Source organism: Cenococcum geophilum, assembly GCF_001692895.1.
Source record: "Cenococcum geophilum 1.58 unplaced genomic scaffold K441scaffold_21, whole genome shotgun sequence".
NCBI lineage: Eukaryota > Fungi > Ascomycota > Dothideomycetes > Gloniales > Gloniaceae > Cenococcum > Cenococcum geophilum.
The window spans coordinates 2,345,651-2,359,380 of NW_027137579.1; the positions used below are offsets into that span (position 1 = coordinate 2,345,651).

The 13,730-nt window shown below is 52.0% G+C and overlaps 5 protein-coding genes across 5 annotated transcripts; 3 read left to right on the forward strand and 2 right to left on the reverse strand.

The window, feature by feature from the left end:
* Positions 1 to 24: 24 nt before the first annotated feature.
* K441DRAFT_705615 (uncharacterized protein) lies at positions 25 to 2,365 on the forward strand (the record flags this gene model as incomplete). Its single annotated transcript, XM_067653609.1, has 8 exons — positions 25 to 119; positions 191 to 266; positions 369 to 452; positions 542 to 627; positions 698 to 874; positions 1,797 to 2,011; positions 2,121 to 2,136; positions 2,269 to 2,365. The coding sequence occupies 8 exons, from the start codon at positions 25 to 27 to the stop codon at positions 2,363 to 2,365; spliced, it is 846 nt and encodes a 281-aa protein (XP_067504135.1).
* Positions 2,366 to 2,620: 255 nt separating this feature from the next.
* K441DRAFT_115073 (glycoside hydrolase family 16 protein) lies at positions 2,621 to 4,273 on the reverse strand. The gene has a single exon (XM_067639984.1). The coding sequence runs from the start codon at positions 4,077 to 4,079 to the stop codon at positions 2,634 to 2,636; it is 1,446 nt and encodes a 481-aa protein (XP_067504136.1). The 5' UTR covers positions 4,080 to 4,273; the 3' UTR covers positions 2,621 to 2,633.
* A 1,732-nt stretch (positions 4,274 to 6,005) lies between these two features.
* On the reverse strand, positions 6,006 to 8,124 carry K441DRAFT_696462 (uncharacterized protein; the record flags this gene model as incomplete). Its single annotated transcript, XM_067652888.1, has 3 exons — positions 6,006 to 7,221; positions 7,273 to 7,846; positions 7,894 to 8,124. The coding sequence occupies 3 exons, from the start codon at positions 8,122 to 8,124 to the stop codon at positions 6,281 to 6,283; spliced, it is 1,746 nt and encodes a 581-aa protein (XP_067504137.1). The 3' UTR covers positions 6,006 to 6,280.
* A 543-nt stretch (positions 8,125 to 8,667) lies between these two features.
* On the forward strand, positions 8,668 to 12,006 carry K441DRAFT_560546 (uncharacterized protein; the record flags this gene model as incomplete). Its single annotated transcript, XM_067643493.1, has 3 exons — positions 8,668 to 10,260; positions 10,378 to 11,052; positions 11,125 to 12,006. The coding sequence occupies 3 exons, from the start codon at positions 8,668 to 8,670 to the stop codon at positions 12,004 to 12,006; spliced, it is 3,150 nt and encodes a 1,049-aa protein (XP_067504138.1).
* Positions 12,007 to 12,631: 625 nt separating this feature from the next.
* K441DRAFT_560944 (uncharacterized protein) lies at positions 12,632 to 12,787 on the forward strand (the record flags this gene model as incomplete). The annotated part of the gene is made up of 1 exon (XM_067643511.1): positions 12,632 to 12,787. A coding segment is annotated over one exon (156 nt), but the record flags the coding sequence as incomplete, so codon positions are not given.
* Positions 12,788 to 13,730: the final 943 nt, after the last annotated feature.

A 13,730-nucleotide genomic window follows, 5' to 3' on the forward strand; every position in this document is an offset into this window, starting at 1 on the left:
TCCCAGCTCAATGAAGGTGAATGCATGACAAGGCCACGACGCAACCTTTCCAGAAGGGTTGTCATCGCGGCTCCTCGGTTCTCCACCAACGAAGTGACCCTGGTGGATGTGGAGTCTGCGTAAGGAAAGCTAGTTCCGCACCTGGACGAGTAAAGACTCCGTGATGCCCGGAAGTTATCAACGGAACAAGCCTCTACTGCTTGGCGCTATCTGCGGTGGCCTTGCCCACGGCTGACGCGACTGGTCGCACATGTTCCAACCCGCCGGTGCGTAGGGAATGGTGAGCAGCTCCCTGCTTCTTCTTTCAGCGCCTCTGCTAATCTTTATTTCTCCGCAGGAGACAGCTGTCAACGCCCTAAAAAAAATAGTATGTCAATGCGGTTCCTTGCTTAACGAAGAAGGCGATCTCGGGTATTGCGGGTATTGTCAATCGTTTTGACGATCACCAGGCAGTTCCATAACAGCCAGACATCAAATATCCATTGGGATGTGCGTACCACCATTTCCTACCCACTCGAATATTGGTTTCTAATATCCCTAGGGGCACTTCATTTTGTGGCATCGTTATTTTGTTACCACATACGAAAAGGCTTTGAGAGATGAATGCGGATACACTGGTGGTCAACCGTGCGTTCCCAAACCCCACACGAAAAATATTTACTCCAATTCGACCTTTTCATCACTAACCCCACATTAGTTCAACCAACCTCACAGGCACCGCAATCTACCAGACTACCATTTTCGACCCCAACACTAGCTTTAGTGGTAACGGTCCTTATGTTGAAGCCACTACCGAGCAGAACCCGCTGAACATTACCGGCCATACCGATGATGGCTGCGTTTTCAAATGGCCCCTTCGTGCCCTAGAAATTCAGTCAACTTCCCTACTCCGGATTGCCTGTGTTCACCTCCAGTTGCCGAGTCCCCCACTTTATCAAGATTCGTCTATTTTTATAAGTACGGACACCTCTTTTTATCAAGTGATTGAATATATATCTATAGGCACTATTTTATAAAGTGAGAGGTTTATCTTAATAGAATTTATTAAGACAGGTACATTTTACTAAGTTTACGCGTTATCTTTCGTGACTTCTATACGAAGCTCCAGACAAAGCTCCAGACGAAGCTCTACACGGAGCCTATCGATGATACTTTACACGGAGCCTCTGCCGATGAAGTGTTGCGCGGAGCCCTACAGGCAGGAAGTTCTATATAGGGAAGCTCTATATAGTAAGGCACGGCGTAGATTTCTCACGAAAATCGAGGTTTCATCTACGCGTGATGTACGACGTATCCGCGCGATAGTGTAACATTCGGGCGGACTTTGAGGGGCCGATATGCATGGTGCAATCTAAATTCTATCAAGTATACCTTCACTTTATAAAGTAGTGCCTATCCCCCGCATAGATAGATTCGTCCGTAAAAGGGTGGCCTGAGTTCAACTAATTAAACAGCTGCGTTCGTTGGCGGTAAGGCGTTCTATGCACCCAAGGTTCGCATAAAGCTTCAAATATATATGAATATTATCTATCCACAGTCAATCCCCCGCAACAGTTTAGGGTATTTAGTAGGCGGAACAAAGTCCTCAACTTTGGTTGCACGATTTCCGACTGTATTGGTGGTTTATTTGACTGATAAAGCTATCTAGTGCTGCTAGTGTTAAGGAAGTTAATGTTCTTATTTGGTGCGCACGGGCCAGATACGCACGTCACTTATCTATGCAAGGGTAATATATATTCAATCACTTGATAAAAAGAGGCGTCAGTACTTACAAAAGTAGGCGAAAATTGATAAAGTGGGGACTTAACAGGAGGGGAACACCTGCGCAGGGATTTCACGCCATGGGTCATGAACTCATTCGTTCAGCAGAGCTTGGTGGATCATGTTCAGAGCCAGACTACACCAGCTTTGCAAGGGCCATTGAGGATATCCCAAGCTTCAGCCAGCCGAAGTGGACGCTTCGGCGTCGGTGGTGTACTGGGCACGATTGGCAATGCTGCCAACAGCCCTGGTGTTACGTCTCCTCTAACCCCACCATATCGTCTCTCATAACCCTTTGCGCATTCTCTCTTTTCCGTTCCGATCTCCTTCTACCAGTGAAGAATACTAACATAAATAAGACCCTTTGTTCTTCTTGTATTATAGGAATTTGGACCGCATCTTCTAGGAACGGCAAGCCAAAGACCTCAAGACCCATCTCAACCAAGTCGGCGGCCCTATCGTGCTGTTCGACCATAGCGGCTAGAACGTCACGCTCGAATTCTTAAGTCAATGGGGAAGTTGGCCGGGAACCGGAATACCCGGGGCGGCGCACTCTGCTACACTTATTAAACTTTGCCAAGACCCCAGTAATTTCGGTATATAATTACTTAAAAGCGTTGTATATATTCTAATTTAAACCATACTTTCTTTCATCAATACCGAAATTATCTAGTAATACTATTCATTTGTATCATTCAAGCATAGCTCAAGTCACGTGTTGGACATAGAACTATCATTATGCATTTGGAATTTCTCTATTTACGCGTCGTTTCGCGTGTGTCTAATTACGCCCCCCGAAACCCGGAAGGAAGCATTCAAGAATCGAGGCCCCGCCGGGGCAACTTAGTAACTATTTACTACCAATCCAATATCTACAAGACAGCCAACCCAGCTGCGCCGAACGCGACACCCCAAAACGCACCACCAAGAGCCACGCGCGACGCAGCGCCCGTAAACTGCGGCACGCCAGTCGCGGAGGTCACGGTGCCGTTGCTAAACGCGCCGGTGCCGGAAGGGCTGAGCGGAAGAGTGGTGCTGGGGACCCCCGGAGCAGAGTTGGTGTCCGTCAGCAGACCACCTGAGGGTGGTGCGGCGGAGTAGGGAGCAGGGGTCGTTTCAGGGACCGCTGGCGAGAGCGGAGTTCCGGCAGCGGAGCTGGGCGCCACTGGGGGCACGCCGGACGTTGTTGGCAACACGACTGAAGCGGAGCTCTGCGCGGTGGAGGGCACAGGGATCAGTGTCGTGGGCGGTGATGATGGAGCTGCGGACTCGCCGGGGGTGGCAGTCACGTAGACGGTGGCAATGCCACAGCTGCACCCGGGGTCGCTGCCGTCTGCGGTGCCAGTGGTAGAGGGACCTGCGGGGCCCGCAGTCATGTTGCCGTAGCCTCCAGAGGGAGCACTGAAGGCTCCTGTGACGGTTGATGTAGGGCCGGCTTCGACGATGCTAGAGAGACCGCCGCTGACACCAGCAGAGATGGTTGTGTTGTCCGCGCCTCCAGTGCTGTTACCCGCGCCGATGACCTTGATGCTCTGCCAGTCGCCGGTCATGTCGCTGTACTGGTACTCGGTGCCGGGAGAGTAGTTGATGATCTTGACGCTCTCGACGCTCATCGTGAATGGCGCTTTCGTGTAGTCGGTCTTGCCGCCAGCCCAGGAGATGGTGCCCGGTGAGTTATCCGGATCACCACCAGCCCAGATGCCAATGCGGAGGTTCATAGGTGTTTGCGGGTAGTTCTTCCCCCCAACGGCATCGGCATAGTGGAGAGTGCGTTGGGCTACTCCATCAATGAGCCAGACGAGGCTATCGGCCGTCCAGTTGAGTGCAAATGTATGAGAGGTGGTTTGAGGGCTAGCAACATTGTAGGGTATCATACGGTCGTACGTCGTCGTGTTGCCTTTACCGAAGTAGTTGGTTTGGACGTTGGTCGTGGTCGTGCCGAGGAATTCCCAATCGACTTCATCCAAGTCGTCAGATTCGAGGACAACAGAGCTAACAATGCCTTGTCCAGAGGCTGCCTTCATCTTGACTTCAACGTAGCCGAAGAAGAGATAGCCGTTGGTTTGGATTGTTGGAGCATCACCGCGCTTGTTGATTGTGAATTGAGCACCGTCGGAATCATAGGTGAGAGCGCCTGCAGTAACGGTCCATCCGGAGAGAGCTGCAGCGCCTTGCGTGAAATCGGAGGTGAAGGGAGTGCCGATAGCTGGGTTTGCTGGGCAGGATTTCTTTGTGGGATTACATGACGTGAAGGTTTGGGCGCCGCAGAGTGAGGCAGCGAGGATCGCGGCAGAAGCAGTACGGAGGAAGGAGTGCATTGTGCTGTGTAATGCCGATGAGTAGTGACGGGAATGTTTTGATGTTTGTACAGTGAGACTCGGAACTGAAGGTTGATACAATGAGTGTGATACAGCCTAAGTGTTGAAAGGTGATTTCTTCGCAGAGATTTTATCAGGAAGCTCCAAAAGATGCAAGAGCTTGGAGACTGAAAGTACCGTAAAAGAGGACGAGGGGGTGAATGAGACGTTGGAAGTCGAGGACAAAGCAGGCACCAGACCCGGCGAAGAGTGAATTGACCGGCGATTTCGCTAAGGACAGAATAAAAGGCGGGCAAAATTGGACAGAGAATAGAAATTTGAATGAAAGTATGCGTCCTGCGTAAAGGGTAAAGTGAAGGTTGTATGTTCAAGAATGCATCGAGCGATGTTAAGAAGAGCACCTTAAGAGGGGGGAAAAAAGAAAGGAATGTACGTCAGCAGGAAGCAGATTGGTAAAAGGATTCGAGCAAATGGGTCTATATCTACTAATATGTGGAGCAGAGTCATCCTGGCCGCGACGTCGGCCTCCTGTCTTAATTTCGTTTTTTTGAACAGCTTGTGTGGACTCGCTCCTGTGTTTCCTTTGTTTTATGAAACATGTTAGGGTGTTTGAGCGTGACAGTATCATAGTAGTGCCCCTGTGCCTAGATGATGATTCTCGCGCCCGCCAATCGCTTCATGCAGGGCCTTCCGCTTGGCCGGATTGTCAGGCACTGGGGCGGCTTTAGCGAGCGCCGAGAAACGGGAGAAAGCCACAATTGGTAGGTCACTCTTGGTCTCATGAGCTGAGACGCCGATGCCAGAGCCACGGATCCACATCGCCTTCGAGACCTGCGTCATAGGGGCGATGGCGGTGCAATGAGGTGGCAGATCTGCCAACGTGACGGTTACATTGAAGAGAGCATTATGCGTATTGAGCGGCTTCGAAAAGGATCTGGCTTGCACGGAGCCCGCGATTCGCAGGGTCGCATGCTAGACACTTCCGTTATTAGGACCACTATAGCCCACACGAAGGAGATCTAGTGCATAGGATTAGAACGTGATAGCCAAGTTCTGAGACGGGGTTGCTTTTGGTTTTGTTGAGCAAAGACTGTTCTCCTGGAAAATTTCCTTGCTCAGCGCAATGTAAGCGGAAAAAAAAAACGGTAGTCATCTTTTAATTTCCGAAAGTAATCTAGAGTCTTTTCTTTGCTAGGAACCTAGCTCATCTACGTAAGAATAGCTAGGTATCCAGGAAGAAATAATCTGGATCCTTCGAGAGGATTGCGAGACTATTGTAAGATTCGCGTGACGTGATCCCTTCGTGTGGTAAAATGCAATTTTTGATTGGGGCGTATTAGCGTATTCAAAACTGCATACAATCCTTGGCGTTCGCTTCTGCGTTCTTTCGCGTATAGTAACGGAGAACTCTATAGATTCACTTACTACCTCGTTTTAAATAGTAAATAAGGCTATAAATATGTATGCAGACGCTCTATAGTTACTATTTTTTAGTATTACACTCAATTGCACGACCAGCTTCACCCCCCCCTCTGGCAAAAATTTATCTCGCTATGGTACGCGGGCTCGCCAAATCGCCATGTGAGAAAGTGGCGTTTTGCGACTGCGGAAGTCCTCCGAGAACGCCACACGTGGCTAATCCCTGTGATAATTAGCAGTTTTATCAAAAACATCACTCATCCTACATTTTCCTCACGCTTTTTTCCATCGCGACAAGGGGTGTGGTCGGAGCGGGTCGGCTGCCCTCCCTACTAGCAGTGGCAAGTCGAAGTATTTTATGGTATGATCGGTAGACCTGGGAATACGTCGGGCTGCGGGTTTGGTCCATGGAGCAATCATCCTAGGACGCAGCCATCGTTCACGGTTCACACAGGCCGGCTTTCTGTATGCACGAAGACAGGCAGCAGTTCAATCCAAAAGTCCAAAACTCGTGTGATTGACGTGACTTCGACTGAACTAGCTCAGTTTACCCACGCACACAACCCTCAACACCGCCTTGGCCTGGTTCGTCGGGCACAGGCTTCGCGCTGTGGCCCACTTTCTTCTCCTTCCACTACCCTCGTGCCCCCTTCCTCGCGCCATCGCCCACTTCCAACCGGGCCCGTCGTCGATACAGCGAGTTCCAACCTCAAGCACCCATAAAACCTGAAAGACAGAACTTTGCCGTACCATCTACATCCATCACCTATCCATTGCCCGGCCTAACTCATCCAGGCCCTGGGATCCACCTTCTGGATAACCTGCTTCTGAAACTCGCTCTCGAATTCCCGTCCCACGTATTGGTCCCATTTGCCGTCAAGGCATGAAATGACGGCCTCCTTATATGCATTGCCCATGCGATGCGGCAGCCGCGATTCCGCATCCTGCAGGAATGCTTTTTTGATCGTTTGGGCGGGCAGCCCGCCAGTCGGCCGGTCCCCATCCAGATTGCACTCGATGATGTCGTCATGTATCTCCTTTGCAGTCTGCCAGAGCCCAATCTCTAGGAGGACAACCCCCAGAGAATAGATGTCGTGGATTCGCCGGAAGTTCGCATTCGGTTTGAGGCCGTACCGCTCAGGGTGCAAGTACACGTCTCTCTCGACATCCACGGCGCGGGCGGCCAGGCGGGTTTTGCCGCCCTCAGGTCGCGAAAACTCAAAGTCGGTCAAATACGGATTGCTAAAGTTACACCTCTGGCCATCTACGCTGAAGAAGAACTTTATCGCGTGCGAGCGTATGCTTTTATGTACCCAGCCGTCCGAGTGGAACGCCCCGATTGCCCTAGACACCGTCTGGGCGACGTGGAAGCGGTACTTTAAATCGAGCTTGAATGGCCCATCGCTCGCGAGGATGCAGTCGTAGAGACTCTGCGGCTCACGGGAGCCAGCATTTGGGGGATAGTCAAAGAGAAACGCAAACTGGACCTGATCGGCGTCCCAAGAGTACCCATTCAGGCGAAGGGTGCGGAAGTTGTGCTCCCCTGCCGTCCTCAGGAGCCTGGCCAGTTGGGGTGCATACTGCTCCCGGTTTGGCTCGCTTATGATTCCGGCCTCTGCGTCCTCTTCGTCTCGTTTGATAGCCTCTCCAAGCTGCTTATACTCTACCAGCACTCTAGGTTGTGATATCTTCTCTTGGGCTGCGCTCCACGGTAAGGGTTTGTCTAAGTCCGGTTAGTTCTGCCCCAAGCTATGAATTTGAGGCCGTCCGTCACCTTCAGAACTCTCCACATCCTTAATATCATTTTCCTCCTCCTCTTCGGTTAGCATCTTTAATTCGAGGTGGCCTTTGAACATGTTCTCGTCTCCGTCAGATTTCAGTCTCTCTTGAAGAGACTTATTGTCGTAGAAACCGAAGCCGACCAGTAGCGAACCAACCAGATGCTCCAGGTCATCATTCCATACCTGGAATCTTCTTAGTGTCTCTTCTAGGTCACCCTTCGTAAGTAGCCACTGAAGTCCTGGAGGTAGTTTCATCTCCGGCTTCGATGAGGACTTCTTCGGCTTGGAGCTCCCCGAACTGCGACCGAAAGAGAACCAACTTTTCCGCTTCGCTTCCGCTGGGGTACCATTATGCTTTCTATCTGCGTCGCCTGTATCCGGCTGTGCCTCTTCGGATGGTGCGACGTCGTCTATTAGAAGGACGTCCTTGGAAGGATCGAACCTGAACTGGGGGCTGGCCGGCGAATACTTCCGATACTCCTCATCCAAATTCGCTGCGAACGTGGTATAGGCGGCCAGCACCACCTGGAGCTCCCGTAGGACGTCGTGGACGGTCTGGAGATATTGCTAGGTCCCTTTAGTATGATTTCATAAGAGGACTCCATTAGACGCACATCCGGCACGGTTTCAAGGAACTTCAGGTCCACAATATTTCCATTAACGCCACAAAATATGCGGGAGAAGTTCTTCAGTCTCAGGATCTGGACGTTCAAGTGCGTCACCACGCTCGCCTGTTCGGTGCGATAATTTTTGATGGAACGCGCAGAGTCCCTGATGAACTTTGTCGTGAGATATGCATCCTTGAACGTCCCCACAACGGCGAGAGAGAGGCTGATAGGTTCCATCTTCGATTTGCGGGAGAGGGCTGAAAGGTGTCAGGAAAGGACCGTAGCCTCCGCATCTTTATGCACCTCGCTCTCAGCCGAGTCGCCTTCGCATTCCCTCGGGAAATGGACGCGGCTGGCATCATTGCCTCATTTTGTTTCCATTGCTGATGGGATGCAGCAAAATCGTGTGGTTCGGGCAGGGAGGCGTCTGAGAAGACGGCTGGACCCTGAGTTAGCGGCATGGCGCTCCATTTAACGACTGGAGCTGCCGCCAGCTGCGTCGCCGCCGTCAGCCACAATGTATCTCAGCACCATGAATGGCTGTCTCGACAGAGGGCATGCCGCGACCGATGGACCCTTTTTGCACGCAGCGTTGTTCAGCTGAAGTTGAGAATGGGCCCTCAGCCTTGTTTGGCATCGTCCGGATGCCTCACTCTTTTTTCCCCGTTTTGCTTGACTCTGGTATATTTTCTTCAGTTTACCCTTGGAACGGCGGCGAATAGTCGACCACCATTGGCTCTTTCGGGAATCGAGTTCGTTATCTATCGCTGCATTGAGGTAATGTCGCCCTCCACCCCTACGTGGTTAAACCGCAAGCGCCCAGGCACGAAGGCGCGAACGCGCGCGAGGGGAAAACTGCAATTGTCGATATCGCCAACACCTTCAAGATCCTCTTCCGTGTCAGCGAGCGCGCAGCTGTCTCGAAGTCGCCGTGAAACCGGCGGTAATCACATCGCCGTCCTCAATCGATTACTCAGAACCTTGGAGACGAATCAGGTGCCCGGACCACAGTTCTTCCGACTTGAACAGGAATTTTCGAAACCCCTCGGAGAAGGAGGCCAGGGTAACGTTCGGGGGATCAACGAAAAGTCCGCAAAGCTTTACAGGAAAGCCGACAAAAACTACCTTAAGCACTGGCCAGTGAACCTCATTGCAATTAAACAATACCAGGCGAAACAAGTCAACCACCAGCCGCAGGATGCCAACTCTCAGGCCCAAGAGGTCGAACGCAGTGAACATGACCTTGCAAATCGTTTTCGAGCAGCCGAATGCGAAGTCTTGGCGCTCTCCCCGAATCTCTTTCGGAATAACCCCAATATAGTCCAGCTCATGGGTTGGGGCCTGTGCCTAGACACGCTTGAATCACACGACAGTCCATGCTGTCGCTATCTCCAAACTCCTATCCTCGTCCTTGAAAGAGCGGAATGGAATCTCCTGGAATTTCTGCGCCGTCTATTCCCCACCCGGGAATACGCCCCCGATATTCAAGTTGAACGAGGTATTTCGGCCTGCCGACCGCACAAAATCGGCGTATCGATTCCAGCCTCGGCATTTAGATCAACTGGAAGCTTTCTGTCACAGTTCATCGGACTGACACAAGACCCGTATGAGGTCGTACGACTCCTGTGCATCGATATCGGACATGGCCTGGGTAGCCTGCACGAGAATGGCTTCACACATGGTGATCTTAAGCCGCAAAACGTGCTTATCTTTAGACACCATGTTAATGGGTTCCGCGCAAAATTGTGTGACTTTGGGTGCGCATATGGCAAAGTTGAAGAAGAGCCCCCTGCAAACGAGACTCCCCTAGAGATTCGGGAGGAGAAGGAGTCTTACTACGGAACCGAAGAGTGGCTGCCACCGAGAGCTGAAGCCGACGACAAGCACGACTTTGAAGGTCTCCGGAAGTGTGACCTCTTCGTCTACGGCTTAGTGGTTTGGTGCAGCTTCTTCCGGCGAGGGGAGCCGCCGCCGAAGGACCCGGGGCTGCTGGATGCTAAGGCTGATATCGACGATTTTTTGGGGGGGAGGAGGTGGATGTCCCGAAGTAAACGTCGCCTTGCCGATCGAGTTAGGGCCGTACTCGAGCAAACTCTGAAGCCGTACCCAGATTCAAGGGATTACAGACCGTGGGAGTACTTGGAGTCCTCGGCTAAAGAAGTCGATGAGGCGAGAAAAGCTGCTCAGCGCACGCAATCGTCACCGGATAACGGGCTTGCGAGCAATGCTCCGTTGACACTCTGCCCAGCATCTATCGCATTGGAGCAACAAGGGCAGACACCAGCCGGTGAGCTTACAACCTACGAACCGTTGCCGCTCGCCGTAAGGGCTAGGTACAAAGAGAGGTCTTGGTGGCTACGTGATACAGCTATAGTTCCCCTTACACCAGTCACCGCCACTGACGACCACACGATATCCGCGGACGATAACACCAAGGCGCCACTTGTCGTTGTCGCACCAGTTGACGCCGAGCACTCCGATTCCGGCCAGGACTCTCTAGATACTCCGCTCATCGTCGTCGACTCAGATAGCGAAAACCACACAGATTCGACTCCATTGCCGCCAAAAGCGCCAGTAATCGTAGTAGAAACGACCGAAGAAGAGGGTTTTGGCCCCGCATCAGCGGTTCCTTTGACATATGATGACAATTATCGCAGTATGAAATTATTCCGTTCCGAAAGACGCCAGAAGGATACACAAGAGCTTTTCCGGCTGATGAAGGATGCCATAGAGTCTTGGGAAGGGAAGTTGAGCAATAGGGAGGATCTTTATTGCTACGCACGCTTCAGGAGTCGGGTGCGGCTAAAGTGGTGGACCAAGGGGGATATGGGCGTCAACCTGCTCGCGAGGGCGCTCATATTGGACCCACCAGTCGACATAAGGACTCTTGCATGGCTCTGCAATGGGCCCATTGGAAAATCAGACGTACTGGGTTTGTCGAATTCCAGCCTTACTTGGGAGTTCATAAGCGATCCCAAGTTCCTCAACGAGTCAGAATGTCTCGACCGGTTCCTACTCCTTCTCCAGTTCGGGGCGCGTGTTGAACAAAAGCTAAGTTTTAGCACGAGCGGGCCGGGCTCGTCCATCTTCAGTATGTATCTTAGGCACTGTCGTCCTGCCATCGTTCCCACAGTCATGGCAGAAATCTGTCGAAGGCTTGATGAGGTCATGGACGACGAGCACATGGCCGAGACCACCAGAAATTACATGACCTCACCTGGCCCACGCGGTTCCGAGGCAACGGCAATCACAGACCTCAAGTTGGCCGGCAATAAAGCGGCCGTCACCGTGCTACAGCGACACATTCTCCTCAGTCGGAAGACATCCCAGACGGACAACCCCCAATCCGCCCCAAGCGAAACCACGTCGCTATTAGGAAACCTGCCCCCGGGATGGGAGCATCTTGGAAAGTCGTGCAGGGTGACCGGCCCCGCCCTCTACGAGGAAGACTTCACCAACTCCATCACGCTCCACCGGCCCAAGATCGGCCTGATGCGCCTGCGCGAGATCGAAATCGGCTTCCTCGACCTGGGCCAGGTGTCCCACCTGGACCTCGACTCGTACCTGCAGCCGGGAGCCGGGACAATGAGCCGAAAGAACTTCGCGTCAGACCTGACCTCGCGCTTCCCGTCGTACAACGAGGACTGGTTTGAGACGGAGTGGACGACGGAGCACGCGCGCGCCGACATCCTCGGCGCCATTCGCGAGCCCTGGCGCCTCCCATCCTTCTCCGTCCGCGTGCCCGTCCCCGAGCTCGACGTCGGGGAGTGGCTCGTCTGGGCCGCCGGCATCATCCTGCGCGGCATTGTCGTCGCCGTCGTCGTAGCGGCCGCCCTCGCACTCATCGCTGCCCTCTTCCCGATCACGTTGGTGCTGCTGATTCTCGGGGTCGTCTTCACGGCGCTGGTCGCCTGCGCCCCGGAGAACGGCTACTGCCAGTTCATGTCGGTGGTGGTAGCCAAGGTCGCCGCGCTGTGTCTCTTCGTCGTGATCGTCGAGTGGTCGTGTCCTGGAGCGGCGCCATCGTTCGGGGATGATGGGAAGTTGCATTGGCCGCATGGTGGGGAGAATTGCAAGACGTGTTGGTGGATTCTTTGGACGTGGTGGAGTTGTAAGTAAGTAGGGGTATGGTTCGAGGGTGGGATGGGAAGAGGTGGTCAAGGCAGTAGCAGGAACTAGCGACAAAGTGATGAGGCTTCTATTTGATCGAAGAGAGGCGGATGCCCCTATTACAGAAGGGGTGATCAAGGCAGCGTCGGGGAATAGGGAGAGTGGAAGGGAAGTAGTGATGCTTCTGCTCGATCGAGGAGGGGCCGATGTTTTGATTACAGAAGAGGTGGTCAAGGCAGCGGCGGGCAACGAGCTGAGCGGCCACCAGCTGGTGTCACTATTTCCCGAGCACTAAACTGAAGGTACACATGGCGAGCATGATCGTGAATGCGAATTCTGTTAAGGCGGCTGCTATTTGTGGTCAAGGACGCGTGCTACAAACTTGCTCGCAAACGACACGGATTTGAGTACAACCTAGTTTGGATCAAACTTACACAGCTTAACAATGCTGCTACTAATGGGCAACGAGACAGCTTCGGGAAGGCGTAGATCCCAACCTGAGGTATATTCGCGGTCTCACCCCGCTGTCGCGAGCAGCTTCAAAGGGACACGTATTGTGATTAAAGCTCCTCTGGCAAGCAATATGGTTGATGTCAATTCTCGGGATCAAGCCGGGCGCACCCCGCTGTGTTAGGCAGCGGTCAATGGGCATGGTGAGGTCGTCCAACTCCTACTAGGTAAGGGAGCTAACCTGGATTATGATGATGGAGACGGTAGAATACCACTCTTGGCTGCAAAAGAACAATCGTCGAAACACGGCGGTGGAAATCCTCATAGACCAATCTACTAGTAAAGCTTGAGAATCGATCTTAGCGTTGGTCAGTCAGCACCGAAGCCATCGCATATATATTATCCTTGTTAGCCCGTCCTTTCATAGTAAGACCAGCTAAAGGTGACGTTGTTTTCCTGAATGCTCTATATCTTTTGCGGAAGCCACACCGGCTATACTCAAATTTAGTTCATTTGCCATTGTGAGAGCAAGGTGTTATGATGACACCTAAGCTTATTAATACAATTTAAACGTAGTATACGCCAATAGCGCTAGCAGGGAGGATGGTTAGCCGGCTCCGGGTCACACCGTTGTCGAGATATACTGAATTCGAGGGGAGAGAAAGGTTGAGGGAAAGATCGAGCCACATGTGGCGGAACCCGGCTCTAGAGTACACGAGCCACCAGTACCGTCCAGTATGTACTGTTGTTTAGCGCGGCAAGGGATACTCTGCTTAAAACTAAAACTAATAAGGTAAAGGATGTACTAAGCGTTCTAGGGAGTGTGCGGGGTAGAGTTTAGTAGGGTGTAAAAGTAGAAGCTAATTGTGCAAGCGAGTGTAAGGCTAGTACTAGCATAGAGCGAGTTAAGATACGTAAGCATGCGTATAAGTGACATATAATTACAGTCAAAACTCTTTAGTACGATATTTGATTACAACGATATACTCTATATTACAATCTACACCCCTTAATCAAAGTTTTTTTGGTGTAATATTACAATATACTGACTATTCACGATATCGTTAAGTTTTCCCTACCAAAATCGTTATAACCGGTAGAGATTTTGTATGGGAGGGACCCTACTTGGCCCGTGAGGTAGATGCCCTACACCCTTTTAGGATACCCGGCCACGTATCGGTTGTCTCGTTCCCAGACCTTCTTGCCAAGGCTTACCTTGCCAAGCCGCTAGCCGCTTTTGGCAAGACCTTCGTTAGAAGGTCTGGTACACGGTTCGGATTTTT